This window comes from Protomyctophum bolini (assembly GCF_963924005.1).
Source record: "Protomyctophum bolini genome assembly, chromosome: 12".
Classification (NCBI taxonomy): domain Eukaryota; kingdom Metazoa; phylum Chordata; class Actinopteri; order Myctophiformes; family Myctophidae; genus Protomyctophum; species Protomyctophum bolini.
Window position 1 is genome coordinate 14,102,528 of NC_137873.1, and position 15,159 is coordinate 14,117,686.

Below are 15,159 nucleotides of genomic sequence, written 5' to 3' on the forward strand. Positions count from 1 at the left end.
GGTTTTGGGAAGATGCTTCCTTAGTCCACTTCCTCCTGGAGGCTTCTGATGCGTTTATTCCTACAACAACATGTTTGGGGGCAGTAGTGCTGACCAGAATCTGTTTTGTGAGATTAGGGCAGTTTTAGTTGATACACAGCAGATCAAATCATTTTTGACACCACACACACACACACACACACACACACACACACACACACACACACACACACACACACACACACACACACACACACACACACACACACACACATTACAAACGCTATACAAACACGTGTCGATTCAGTAACGTAATATTGGAAAATGTAATTTTATGGCATTAATATATAAAGTAAGTGAGCAAGACAAGCTACTGTATCAAAAAAAGAAAAGAAAAACAGAATATATTTTACACTATATGAAGTAAGCGAACTGTGTTCCAAAGATAAACAAATCAGCCGGGCGATTCAGTCAGGTATATCTTTTTTTTTTTTTTACTCTTTGGACAAATTAGTACCTTTTCACCGTCAGTTGATTATGCCTCATATCCTCATATACCCATAGAGTCTATGGGATTTTAAATTAAAAAAATACAACTGTGATGCAGTGGGATAGTGCCCTCTAACGGCATTGATGACAGACCAGTTTTCTGTGGAACAGCAAAAAAATTAAAAAACTAACATTCACCTTTTTTTTCACACCTGTAAACCATGTGTTTTCCATTAAAGAAAACAAGAGGTGACATATGTAGAACGTAGAAGCAGGGGTCATCAATAACTTTCTGTTTTACACACCATTATACTGCTCTTATTTTGATCATAAGACCCAATTACTGAATGTCAACTCTCTAAATAATAGTGAATATAGGAGTCCAACTAGTAGGCCTATAGTGGTTCTCAAACGTTTTATTTGCAAGGACCCCCTTATTAACTCTGAGAGTGTACCAAATGGACCCTTATAGACCTGTGGTCATTCAGGGCTAGCTCTTTGTGTTTTCTGTGTTTGTATGTCCATGGCTATATAGCTCTGGTCCATAGCCCTAATGCTATCCTTTGCTGCCATTGCATTAAGGCTCTGCCACTCTTTGTTTCCCTCGCATGAAATGCAGACTAGCCTCTCCCCTGTAGCGGAAATATTCAAAACGTTTTACCTCTACTCAACAATACAAAGGCGGCTTAATGTGTAATTAGAAAGCCTACTTTCCTTAGTGGACACACTCTGAGCCCCCCACCACACGTATAAAAGGTACTTTTTGGCCAGAAAGGGATTGTTTTTCCAATACTTTTAGTTACTCCACTGCACCCTCTACCGATATTGCAGATATTTACCGGTACTTCATCTATGCGAGCATAGGAAGAGAACAGTCCCATAGCTCTAATGAAGGCATTAGAGCTATGGACCAGAGCTAGTGCATGGCGTTTGTATGTCCACCAAAGCCAGCATACAATGACCCCTGGCCCTGGGTAGAAACTCACAACACGTTGCATCACAACATGTCGTGTGCTTCCGTGCCGCCTATTCACGCCATTTAAAGAACATTTTGAAAATGTATGCATTTGCTTTTGATATGTTCTGAACCTTTTTGCCTATATAAAGACAAACAAAGTGTTTAGCGGTCGGTCTGTTGAGTCTGTTGAGTTATCACCTTTTCTGACAGAAAAGAAACGCTCTGTGCAACTGAAAAGGAAATGCAATGAATATTCGAGCCAGGTGTGTGTGTGTGTGTGTGTGTGTAAGGGGGGGGGGGGGGGGTTGGGTAGGTTGCCATGTGTTACAGGTTCTGGCAGCATGCCAGTTTGTTGCCTCTCTGTCCGTCGGTGGTGGGGGGAACGTTGATGTCAACCACGTTGTTTCCTGGGGATTCGTCGTGGGCGGACCGCTCGGCGATCTGCTTCTGCGATACGATGCGGTAGATTTCTGACAGGAGGAGGAGACGGAAGACAGATCAGTTCACTTATTTTCTCATTCTCCCATTAACCTTAAAGTTAACAAAAGCGTTACTAATTTTCTATCAACCTTTTGCTAAGTCCCACCCACTCCACCACTGCCAGACCAAGGTCTGGCAAGCTTTGGCATTGAGATGCATGTTAAATGATTCACCAAATAAATAATCGATTATTTCAGTAGCTTTCAAAGCTTCAAAATGTCTTCTAAATCTATAGTCAACAAGGCCTGCAGGCTGCAGTAGGCTATGCAGTGTGCACTTGAAAAATATGCACATAAACTAGAAATACGAGGAAATGTTAGAGGGAGTAACAGTACTTCAACTTTACATCCTAGAGAAGATTCCATGTAATGCACGGTTACAGTACACCCAGATACAGGATACACAAGGGGGGCGTCAAAATGCTGCGAACGGCAGGAGTCTCTTCCTGCTTTTTAGACAGCTGGTGTTTGGAAATGAAGCTCCACCCACCCTGGAAATGAAGCTCCACCCACCCTGAAACCTGCCACGTCGGCCACAAAAACAGAAACGCTTTGTCCGCAAGCAACACCATCGTACTATAGAGTAAGGGTCTTCAACACCATCGTACTATAGAGTAAGGGTCTTCAACACCATCGTACTATAGAGTAAGGGTCTTCAACACCATCGTACTATAGAGTAAGGGTCTTCAACACCATCGTACTATAGAGTAAGGGTCTTCAACACCATCGTACTATAGAGTAAGGGTCTTCAACACCATCGTACTATAGAGTAAGGGTCTTCAACACCATCGTACTATAGAGTAAGGGTCTTCAACACCATCGTACTATAGAGTAAGGGTCTTCAACACCATCGTACTATAGAGTAAGGGTCTTCAACACCATCGTACTATAGAGTAAGGGTCTTCAACACCATCATACTATAGAGTAAGGGTCTTCAACACCATCGTACTATAGAGTACGGGTCTTCAACACGGGGTCAAGGACTCCTAGTGGGTCCTCAGTGTTACTAGCGGAGCTGCTAAATAGTTTTCTGGTAAGAAAATGTTTCCCCCATTTAACCAGTTGAACCCTAACATGCCTATTCTGAGGAAGATTAGCCGAAAATAGCAGATCAAGGACACATTTTCATGGACACATTTATATGGGTCCCTTTATTTTTTGTTTCCTACATCTAGTTTTGAATATATATATATATATATTTTTTTAAAGAAAGAATAAGCAAATATTTTTTCAAAGTAATTTCACGAATAAGTAAAATTAGGAAAGAAATGTTTAATAATTAGTTTGTGCCGCGCTGTGAGCCTGTAGATCTGCTGTGTGTGTACTGTGTGTGTGTGTGTGTGTGTGTGTGTGTGTGTGTGTGTGTGTGTGTGTGTGTGTGTGTGTGTGTGTGTGTGTGTGTGTGTGTGTGTGTGTGTGTGTGTGTGTGTGTGTGAGAGAGAGAGAGAGAGACTGTGAGTCCGACGAATATACAGACCCCCCCCCAGGGAATTCTTTGCGGAACACTTTGCGGTCCGCAGACCACCTGGCTAATAGTATTACTATACATTTTGTGCCCATATCCCAACTTCCCAAGCTCATCCTTAACAACTCCCTCCCCCAGCCCCAGACTGAGTAGACCTCAAAATGCATACATCAATAATATGATCTATTAGATCGCATTAACCCCACTGTATAATTTGAATGGGACTAGTAGAGTATAAATTATGGCAGACACTAGAAGACTTTCAAAGTCAGGTTGCTTGCTGTGCAGCAGCATCACACAACGTGATGTTTTACTGTTTGTAATGGTGAGAGTAAACTGCAGCTGGTTAGCTGAGGTATTTGTATTTGTTGTTGTAAAATAGATGTTTGCAAAAATGGAAGGAAATGTTCTGCTTGCTTATTTTAGTCTCACCTGCAGCTTGTAGGAATGTCACAATTATTGTGTAAATTAAGCATTACTCCCCCCCCCCCCCTCTCTCTCAATCCCCCCTCACGTGTGTATGTTTTCACATTTTTACTGCATTGCCATTTAAGGACGACATTTAGAAAAATGCTGCATTATAGAATTAAAGCTGACTATAGTTATCATTGTGGTTCTGCTATACAAGCACCTTTGCTACAGACTCGAGAGTGGAACAGAAAACAAAGTGCAGATTTGTTTTTTTTAGAGGACCGGTCATCTTCAAGAAGCACATAGGCTACACGTAGCACAATGAAAAAGTAAAATGTAAAATAAAAACAATAAAAGACGGTGAAAAAAACGAAAGCAGTAATAACCAGACTATAAAACAATAAATTAGCCTGATTTGCCGACAGAGCAATATAGACGAGCGCACACAGTCGCACACACACTCACGAGCACACGCACACACACAGAATGTACAAATGGAACCAAATGGACCCTTTTGTTCTATTCAGAGTTATTTGGCCTGACAGCGTGTCGCGTGTTCGAGTCCTGTTCACGACGACCTTTGCTGCATGTCTCTCCCCTTTTCTCTCAACCTCTTTCCTTCACTTGATACTATCAATAAAGGCTTTAAAATAATAATTAAAAACTAAATGTAGGAAACAAAACAATGAAGGGACCCATATACAAATGTGTCCACGACCCACAAAAATGGGCACCCGGCCCAGTGCTTTAGCAGGTCTCTGCTCTCTCTAGTTGTCACAACACATTTCCTACATGATTTGGAAGTGACCGGCAGGTCCACTGCAGATATCTTGCATGCTAGATATCTCTGCTGGAACAGCGACGCATTAACAAGTGGCCTATCATGCGATCGGAACTCACAGTTGCGAATTGCGTGAGTAAAACCACGGCTACAATTGTGTTGTCTGAACCGGCAGTGTCAAGAAGAAGTGACAATGTGTCGTGAATAAAACATTAATTGGGTGATGCCTCATTCATATACTGCACATTGATGCTTTTATTTTTGATGAAACATATCGTAGGCTACTTGTTTAGTTGTTTCGGAAACAAAATGACATTGCTTGATCATCACCATGTAATATTTGCATTCTGTGTGGATGTACTCATGACACTACAGCAGTTGAAATAATTAGCGGCTATTCAAAAACAGCCTTGAAAAAACATGGAAGTGTTCCCCAGGTGATTTGTGATGAGGTGAGGGGTACGTGTATGTATACACACCTGTCAGGATGCTCTTGAAGGCCTCCTCTACATTCGTTGAGTCCAGAGCTGAGGTTTCTATGAACGATAGATTGTTCTTCTCTGTGTGGTTAAAAAAAAAAAGAAACAGGGAGAGGTGACATGTTTCTTTAACCACTTAAAAGTGACACATTTTCTGTCATTTATTAGTACACCCCAAGCCTCAAATTCGTGGAGATTTCGTATTTATTTTCGACAACAATAATTTGATGACCGGGTGGTGACTCAAGTCAGTACCGGATACTTTGCCGGTCATCAATTATTGGCATAGGAATGCAACAAAAACAACCCAATCTCCATGAATTTAAGGCTCAAATGGGGTTTGTAATTGATAAATCATTTTTTGAACTACTACTACTAAACGCTATACTGTATGTACTTAGTTGACATGGGGTCCCCAAGGGCTCTGTACTGGGTTTTCTCCTCTTTCCATTGAATGGCTGGGGTTCATTTGGTTGAATGCTTAGTGGAATCTATTTTGAACGTTCTTACATGCATGGCCGCAGGGAAGTGAGTCAGTGTCACAAGAGAGAACACAATTGGTAGTCAAAAAAGGAAAGAAAAACAAGGCAGAACAGACAACAGAGCAGGGCCTGTGATCACGGATTTAGAAAATAATGGTTTATGACAGATATGAACAGATATGTTTATGACATATGTCAGAGAACTGACCAAATACACTCTATAGACACTGCTTCCAAACCAAGCAGTTATTTGGGGTATATAGCCTATCAGCATTGAATTTGACAGCAACTTTTGTTTTAATTTTAGTCATAATGTTTTGAATACAAATTTATTTACTTTTAGTTACATTTTAATTATCTGAAATGTTTTAGTGTTAGTCTAGTTTTAGTCGACTAAATCTACAGTTAATTTAGTCGACTAAAATGGATCTTAGCGGTCGTAATGTCTAGTAATTTATACTTGCTTGTAGGTCAGCTATTTTCGAAACGTGACACCTGCGTGCAACCAAACATAAAACGACTTCTTCTCCACTCGTCCCTCTCTGGATTGTTCACCCACTAATAGAGCGTCACAGTTTTCCCTTTCAGAACAAAGAGAAATTAATCCCAATGCATTTTTCCCATAGGCATTTCAAAACGTATTTATTTAAAGACCTTTTAAGCGTCGTACGAAACCAACTCTTGTCATGACAAATCATGACAACAAACAAAAAAATTCGGGCCAAACAAAGAATTAGAAAGTAGAAAAGAACGGCAGGTTACAACACTTTTTTCTTTGTAATTAGACCCCTGGGTCGGGGTCTCGTAAGTAGCAGAGCGGCTGTATGACTGCAATCTATTGAGTAAACCCTCGATCCAGCACGTGTCCCCCCGGCACCCACCTCCACATTTTAGTCTAGTTTTTATTTGTTGACCAAATTGACAATGTATTTAGGGTCCAAGCACTGCACAGTAGTGCGAGGCCCTATTGAAATCGCAATGATTATTAGTATTTTATCCACAATGAAACGTGTTTTTGAGGAGCTAAACATACTCGAAAAGTTGCGAAACTTTGCACACACATCACAAGTGGCGAAAAATAACAAATTGTCTCAAAAGGGGGCGTGGTCTAATGGCTCAATAGCACCCCCTACACCTGTATCATGTCCAGACTTACACAAAAGTCTCTTGGCGCCATGACCTAAACCAAACTTTAAAATTGTCAATATGTCATAGTTTCTATAACTTGCCATCACTTTTCAACCATCCTTCACATGAACACATTTAATGTGTTCATATAAGGACCCCCCAAATTATGCCATTGGCTGTGGATCTCCATCTCAAAAAATATTGTGTTGAGTTAAAACTTATCACACCGGGGAAATCTAAAATGAGGCGTGGGTGGGAGGTTATACCTGCAAAGGCCCGCGCCTCGTCGGTGGGAACAGCTCTGAGGTGGCGCAGGTCGCTCTTGTTCCCCACCAGCATGATGACGATGTTGTTATCGGCATGGTCACGCAGTTCCTTCAACCAGCGCTCCACGTTCTCATAGGTCAGGTGCTTGGCGATGTCGTACACGAGCAGAGCCCCAACCGCGCCTCTGTAGTAACTATATGTACACACATAAACACACATACATCACTAGAGTCCTCTATAGTAACTAACTATTTACACCACAAAACACACATACATCACTACAGAGTCTGTAGTAACTATTTACACACATCATAAACACACACAGATACATCACTAGAGTCCTCTGTACTATTTACACACATAAACACACATACATCACTCACTAGTAGAGTCGTCTGTAGTAACTATAAACACACACATCAAGATTCACTAGTAGAGTATAACATTTTGAAATAATAATAATCCAAAACAAAATGTAGGAAACGAAAAAATAAAGGGATGCATAAAAAATGTGTTCGCGACCAACAAAAATGTTTGGGAACCAGTGGTCTATATGGCTCTCCTATTACCCAACCTCTCATCAGTGTGTGAGAAGGAAGCTATACCCATACTGAACTGAATCAACACTGAGGAGAACTGACTGAACTCATACTTTATTATACACTATATAAAACTTATACAATAGTGTGCTTGGAGGCTAAATGTAGTGCAAGTACTCCTTTGGGATGTGGGTAAAAAGATAAATATACCATGCACGCACGCACGCACGCACGCACACACACACACACACACACACACACACACACACACACACACACACACACACACACACACACACACACACACACACACACACACACACACACACAGATGTAGCCTATGGTATGACAAGCATGACAGCGGTGTGGTCTGGTTCTGTCACCATTGCAACAACTGAGTCCGGGGTCATTTTTAGCTCCACTAAACAAGACATCTCCAGAACTAACTGGCTGCTGCATTGCTATGCAATTTGCTGTGTTCCTTCATCATCCACAGAAGCATGAAAAGGTTCTGCAAAAGTGTAGTAAGCATTATACACAAAGAATCAAACGGAGACACAAAAAGTGTTTCAACTAGCCGGTATATCAGGTAAAATTTGGTCAAATGTATCCATATCACTTCAGTTAGGGGGCAGTCGGTAGCGCTGTCGCCTTATAGCTAGAAGGTCCTAGGTTTGATTCCTGCTGGGGACGCTGTGGGCACTGGGGGCATGTTCTCTCCTCTGGGTCATCAGTGCGCATTACCTATAGGTGGGGTTGGCAAAAGGGCCTTTCTGTGTGAAGTTCACATGTTCTCCCTGTGTCCCCTAGGGTAGGTAGTGTACCCTCACAAAAAAACATGCAGTAATCCTTGTCTCTATACTGCCTCCCCCTGGTCTGCCGTTGCGCCTGATAGAGGGGAAAGGAATTGGTTGGAATAACGTGTTCCTTCCATGCGCTAAGTCCTACAGGGGAAACTGTCAGGTGACATGAAGCGGCCTGCTCACTGATCATGCATTGAAGGAATTGCTGGTTATACTAAATTCCAAATAATATTATCAAAGTATTCTGCAGCACCCCTGAACTTGGTAATGGTAAGGTGTCACGGCAGCCACTTTGAGAAGCACTTCTCTAGCTGCGGACTCACGCGGAGGTGATGGCCCGGTAGCGCTCCTGTCCCGCCGTGTCCCAGATCTGAGCCTTGATGGTCTTGCTGTCCACCTGGATGGAGCGCGTGGCGAACTCCACGCCGATGGTGCTCTTGCTCTCCAGGTTGAACTCATTGCGTGTGAACCTGGAGAGAAGGTTGCTCTTCCCCACGCCCGAGTCCCCGATCAACACAACTGGAGACGGGAGGAGAGAGACAGAGACAGAGACAGACAGACAGACAGACAGACAGACAGACAGACAGACATTATTACAGTTACATCATAATAATAAGCTTCAGGGTCACAGGGTTAGAAATCCTCTGTAGCATATCATTTTACTGATTAACAAAGCACTGTGGAGAGAGAGCACGCTGCAATGACCATTCCAGACCCTGTCCAGACCGCTGTCCCACAAAACAAATAATACAGTCGTGTTTACAATTGGAATGGTATAACTAAACCCTTGCTGCCGGATGGAAGCGTTGTATGTAGTATGTCCAAAACATTTCGCGCTGTGAGCTTGTCGATCTGCTATTTTCACTACTTTTCAATACTTCTTGTATGATTTGTGTCAGTCGGTACTAGAGCCTTTGGACCAGGTCATGGGTTTGATCCCGGGCACCAGGCACCAACTCAGCGAATGAGTAGCACGGCAAGTTGTGCATAGTACTGGCAGCTGATGGTAGGTGTTGTGCTCCACCTCAGCATCAATCTTACAGATCTGCTACAGTATGTCTTTATATGGTGGCATTGTTACTTTTACTTTTAAGTAAAATATCTGAGTACTTCTTCCACCACTGGTATGCATTACCACAGTGTAGGCGTGTGGGCCGAGCCCTCACATATATTTCATTGAGACTACGAACGACAGTATGTAGGCCGACCATAATATACGCCTCCCTGGGGCAACATTCACATCAGGGAGGGGTTTGTTTTTACACTTTAATAACCACTTAAAACCATATTTATATCTCATTGTCTTGCTATGGTCAAAGGGACAGTGCCCTCAATACCCTCATACCTGACTTCTACTTCTCCAGAATGACACCCACAGCAACAATACTAGAGGGAGTGACAATCTGGTACCACCCACATTTAGAACATGGGAAAATTCTCATTCCAACATGTGGAATGTCTGACACCATAAAATCAAGTCCAGTTCCCAAACTTTAGAGGTTGAGACCCAAAAGAGAGAATAGACGTTTTCAATGGAAACCAAACTAGTGAAAAGCGCACAACACGTCGCTTCATGCCACGTTTCAAGCTTGTAGATCGACTATTCTATCATTCTATTCTTAATTATCATGTAATTGTTAGGGGCGCTAGCCCGTCCTATGTCCAGCTTTTGGTGTGTGTGTGTGTGTGCACAAACTTTGTCCTACACAAACATTCAAATGCCATTGACAATGAGTGGACAATTTTGAGTGTTTGTGTAAACACAAGCATTGCGTAACACAAATATTGATGACGAAGGTGAGGACTCAAATTGTGATTGGCCGGAATGCGATGATGTATGATGATGTACGATGATAAGAGCGCCCCTCACCTCACACAGGTGTGATTTCTTTTTTAATTTATGGAGTTTCTTAGAGTTTTTTGTACATTTATAAAATTACCTCCATAATTCGGAGTCTTGCAAATGGCACCAAATTGACCCATAAGCCATTTGAAACCCTCTCAGGGAACCAGACTAGAGTGTTTCCAGTGAGCCAACAATGCACAATATCAGCACCCTGACTCTGTTTGACCATTGCATTGCTAAGACCTGTGAAGGAATCTTATGTTTGCCTTCTTCAGCAGCCATCACAAGCTGATCCGGATAAGCACAACGGATGGATTAATAATAGCAGGCCTTTGTTGTTTATGGGTGTGTGAGTCATGGTACAGGATTGATTGATTAGGCCTGAAGACTGGGAGAGGGGGGAAGGGGGAGGGGGTTAATTACTGCGGATCTGACACAGAATACAGCAGGCAGCCTGAGAGGTGAAGGCCTTTTTGTTTTCCACTGCTGGAAAATATGTAAATGTGATCAGATCACATGACACATTGTGAGGTTGTACTGTAGATTGGCTATTTTAGAATAGCCTAGTAGTACGGACATAGGGCTTAAGTGGTTAGCTAATGTATTTTTACTGGTTAAATAAAGGCGCTCTTATCATCGTACATCATCACGACGTAACATGCCGATTTGCTCAGACACATATGATGCACATTGTCATTGTCAATGGGAATTTAACAAAAATACTGATTTGTCTACATATGACGTAAATTCTCCATTCATTGTCAATGGCATTTAATGTTTGTGTTAGGACAAAAATACAGATTTGCTCAGACACATATGACGAAATTTCTCCATTCATTGCCAATGGAATTTAATGTTTGTGTTAGTCTACACTATAGCTGAATATAGGAGGGGCTAGTGCCCCTCAATGAAAATAAAATAATGTATGTATGTTTTGTATACAGTAGGCTAATCTAATCTAATCTAATCTAATCTAATCTAATGTAACTAAAGCTTGAATAGTTGCAGTGGTTGTAAAATAAAAGTAGGTTACAATATCAGAGATGTATAGTGGAGTAGAAGTAGCCTATAAAATATCAATGGGTCAAAATGCGAAAAGCTGGTTTAAATGTTACTTGCTGGGTCGGACACAGTGTGTCAAAATAGGCGACATTGTGTCTGATCCTGAAACTTTGGAAAAAGGTATCCCTCAGGGTTCGATATTACTACTCTTTCTTCTGTACGTGAACAACATCTGTAGTCAATCAAAGCACTGATACTAGGTATCACATGTATGCAGATGATATACGGTTCTGTACACCTATATGGGCCGACTCTTGAGGTGGCTGTAGCAAATTTGTCCTTTGATTTCGTCTCCCTGCAGCATGAATTAATAAAGAGCAAATTATTGGCAATAAAACTAAAGCTATGGAGGTGTTGTATTTATTCATAGGTACTTTGAGGTGTATTATGGATGTTGTATTTGCTGGTCCAAAATGTAACATTGACGATGTGGTATTTTATTTCTGCCTCTTGGCCAGTGCACTTGTAAAAGAGACGCAGACGCATGTGTTTTTACTGGTTAAATAAAGGTTATATATAAAATAAAATAAAATGAAATAACCCAGTAAAGTTAAAAGAAAGAAAGAAAGGTTACTTAAGTACAGTAGTCCTAGTATATAGTTACTTTCCCTCCACTGCTCGGTGTGTGCAGGAAGGCAGGCAGGCAGAGAGGTGGAGGTCTTTTGTTTAGTGTTCCCCGTCCAGAGAGGAAATCAAGGCTAACTGTGCATCAGGCTGCATGGGGCCTGCAGGACGCTGATAACAGACTCCACAGCCTATCCTGAATCCACACTTTTAAGGCAGCGCTGCCCTTCCTGTTCAAAGCCTGACTGGTGCAGGAATGACGTCTCCTCTCCTCTCCTCTCCTCTCCTCTCCTCCGGTCAAACCACCAGAGCAGATGCCTCATTCATGTCCACAGAGGATACTTTGTTGGGTCTTTACAGGCCTAGGATGTTAATGTGCCCACAGCTGATGATACCAAAAGATCAAAGGACAGCATTCTAGGTCCAATTGTCCAAACAAACCCTGCCGAAAAACCATGAACCTTTTAAAGTTAACTCCGAGATCTCACACATGTGTACACTCTCAAGAGTTAGACTTGCAAGGGTAAATTTGGTTCCATTTTTACACAGTTATACAGACCTACGGGTCAATTTGTACACAGAGTTACAGACTTTCATTTACATTTTATATTGTTTTGCCTTGTTGGATCAGGAATGTGACAAAAATAAAACAATTCAGTTAAAGGTTTCACGGGGAGAGCGATTAATAGGGGTTGAGGGTGGCATTTTGGGATGAACTCCTTTAACTCTGTTAAATTAAATGTAACACTTATTTTTTTTAAGCAATATTCTTCCTTAACACCCATACCACAGTAGGCTACATATTGACACCATTCAAACAGGCCTTGGCCTTGCTTGTATTCATTATTATTCTATGTAATGTTGCCTGCATGAATCAAATAATTGTTCCATAAGATCATGATCTGTATAGCTATCGGCCTCCAAATGGCTATCTATCCTACACAATTTAATGTAACATGAAGTATTATTAGTACAGAAAAGTACTAATAGTACTAATTAATAGTACAGTATTATTAGTACAGAAAAGTACAAATAATAGTATTATTAGTACAGACTAAGTAGCCTACTAATAATACATTAATGATTTTCATTGAGTAGAAAACTGTTCCTCTTTAGTGACCAGCATATATAGTTTCTCTTTCATCCGAGCGAAAAGTTAAAAACAGATAATAGTGGGCTAATAATAATAATAATAATAATAATGGAGTGGTTGTTGAATCCTCCCCACTATCAAACCAACAACACAACACCGTCCGACGCCACGCTGTTGTAGGCTACATAAACGAGGCACAGTAAGCCCTCTCTAGCAACCTCTATAGTCTAGAATGCGGTCAAAACGTTTTGTGTTGTATTTTTTTAGTTTTAGTTTATTGCAATTACCTTTGAATAAGAAATCGTATTCATCGTCTCGGGTTCCCATCCTGGCCGCTCCACAACGGTCTGGTTGGGGGAGAGAGAGAGCCGGGTGCTGTGCGTGTGTGTGTATAGCCTATGTGTTAATGATAATAATACATTAATCAAATGTTTGCTGTGTTCGCAGTGTGTGTGCGCGTTCGTGCGCGCGTGCGTCGGCTGTCAGATCAGAGGCAGCTCTCTACTGAAGTCTGAAAAAAAGAAAGAAAAAAGGATCCGAGGGGAGGAGTCCCTCTGCATTTCTCCATACCATCCACGGGGTGTCGCTGCTAAACCGGCATACCAGCACACACACTCGCTGAGCTGGCCTGGTCGTTTGAAGTCATTTGAGGCAACGCACCCAATAAGTGTTACACCGAGGTCGGCGGCCTAATCAATTTGGTGGCCAACAGAGGTCACTGTTTTGATTGATCGATTGATTGATTGATTGATTGATTGATTGATTGATTGATAATTGTATTAACAGATTGCAGAATGGGTACAGTTCAAGGAAGGTACAGGTCAATTCAATAAAACTGAGTAGAGTAGTGTATGCATTCATTTGTCAAGTTTATTTAAAAAAAATCACACCTGTTGTTATCATCATACAGTTAATCATCTCATTCTGGCCAATCACAATTTGCGTCCTCACCTTCGTCTTCAGTGTTTGTGTTTACACAAACACTCAAAGCTGGCCATTCATTGTCAATGGCATTCAATGTTTGCCAATGACATTTGACAATGTTTGCCCTCAAAGCTGGACATAGGATGGGGCGTAGTAGCGCCCCTCAAAAATATTATACATATAAAAATATAAAAAAATATTTTTTTAATGTCAAACCCACAATATAAAGGTTAAATGACTTCATATCAACTGGACACAAAATGGAACCATAACAACTCAGTTCAGAGTCAGACAAATTGTATGAATATTGGAATGTTTTAGAGCAGAGCCTTTGCCAGTGGCGTATCCAGGAATTACGTTTTGGCCAGGCAAGATCTGTTAATTGTCGTCTCCCTGAGCACAATCGTAGCTCTAAAGGTTTTCAAAGAGATTATAGAGATATACCTGCCAGACGAGTGGGATACAAAGGCTGAAAGGCATGCATTTACATTCCAATGGGTGATTGAGGGTCGCGCTCTACCGCAACGGCCAATAAGCTGGCTATTTGAATAGTTGCAGGTCTTGTTTTTGTCCTCTTTTTTCTCATTGTATGGATTTTGGCCAGGCCAGCAATGGATTTGGACAGGCCTGCCCTCGCCTTATTGTAGATACGCCTGCCTTTGCTCGCTGCAGTTGATGCAACATATACTTCTTAAAACACACTACTATACTTTAAACACTACTACACACACACACACACACACACACACACACACACACACACACACACACACACACACACACACCACAGTACAGTAAATGGTGCATCTATATAGCGCCTTTATCAAAAGCACTTTTCATAGATTGTGCATTACATTAACCCATTCATACACTGATGGCAAGGCACGTACCAACCAGCACATCAGGAGCAATTCAGGGTTCAGTGTCTTGCTCAAGGACACTTCGGCATTAACTCTGGGTGAGCTCGGGTTCGAACTGGCAACCTTGTGGTTACCATCCGGCCACTCTACCCCTGAGCCACCACCGCCCCGAGTACAGTATGGTACAATACAGTATTATACAATACCCATTGGTCAAAACTATTTTGCTCATTCATGCGTCTTGCCCCAGTTGTAGTAAGCTGCAGTAACGGCCACCATGACCAAGGTGCTTCACTTCTTCCTCCCGGTCCCAGGGGCTTCGTTCCAAGTACTCAGTAGATAAGCGGTGCTGCTCAGATGAAGTACCGTATTGTCCCGAATATAAGATGACTCTGATTATTAGACGACCCCCATTTGTGGAAAAAGAACATTGAATGTCAAATTATCAAAAATAGTCTAGTCCCCAATAATAATACGACCCAGTTTTTTAGGATATTTCCATTGGAAAGAAAAAACTGTCTTATATTCAGGCCAATAGGGTATTTAGATG

General features: G+C 41.7%; 1 protein-coding gene across 1 annotated transcript; it reads right to left on the bottom strand.

Annotated features, from left to right (window-relative positions):
- Window positions 1-291: 291 nt before the first annotated feature.
- Window positions 292-13,314, bottom strand: LOC308325894 (ras-related protein Rab-11B-like). Its single transcript, XM_080778646.1, has 5 exons — window positions 13,113-13,314; window positions 8,584-8,779; window positions 6,918-7,111; window positions 5,042-5,122; window positions 292-1,896 (listed from the first exon to the last, which is right to left on the bottom strand). Exons 1-5 carry the CDS (start codon window positions 13,150-13,152, stop codon window positions 1,751-1,753), a joined length of 657 nt encoding a protein of 218 aa, XP_080634772.1. The 5' UTR covers window positions 13,153-13,314; the 3' UTR covers window positions 292-1,750.
- Window positions 13,315-15,159: the final 1,845 nt, after the last annotated feature.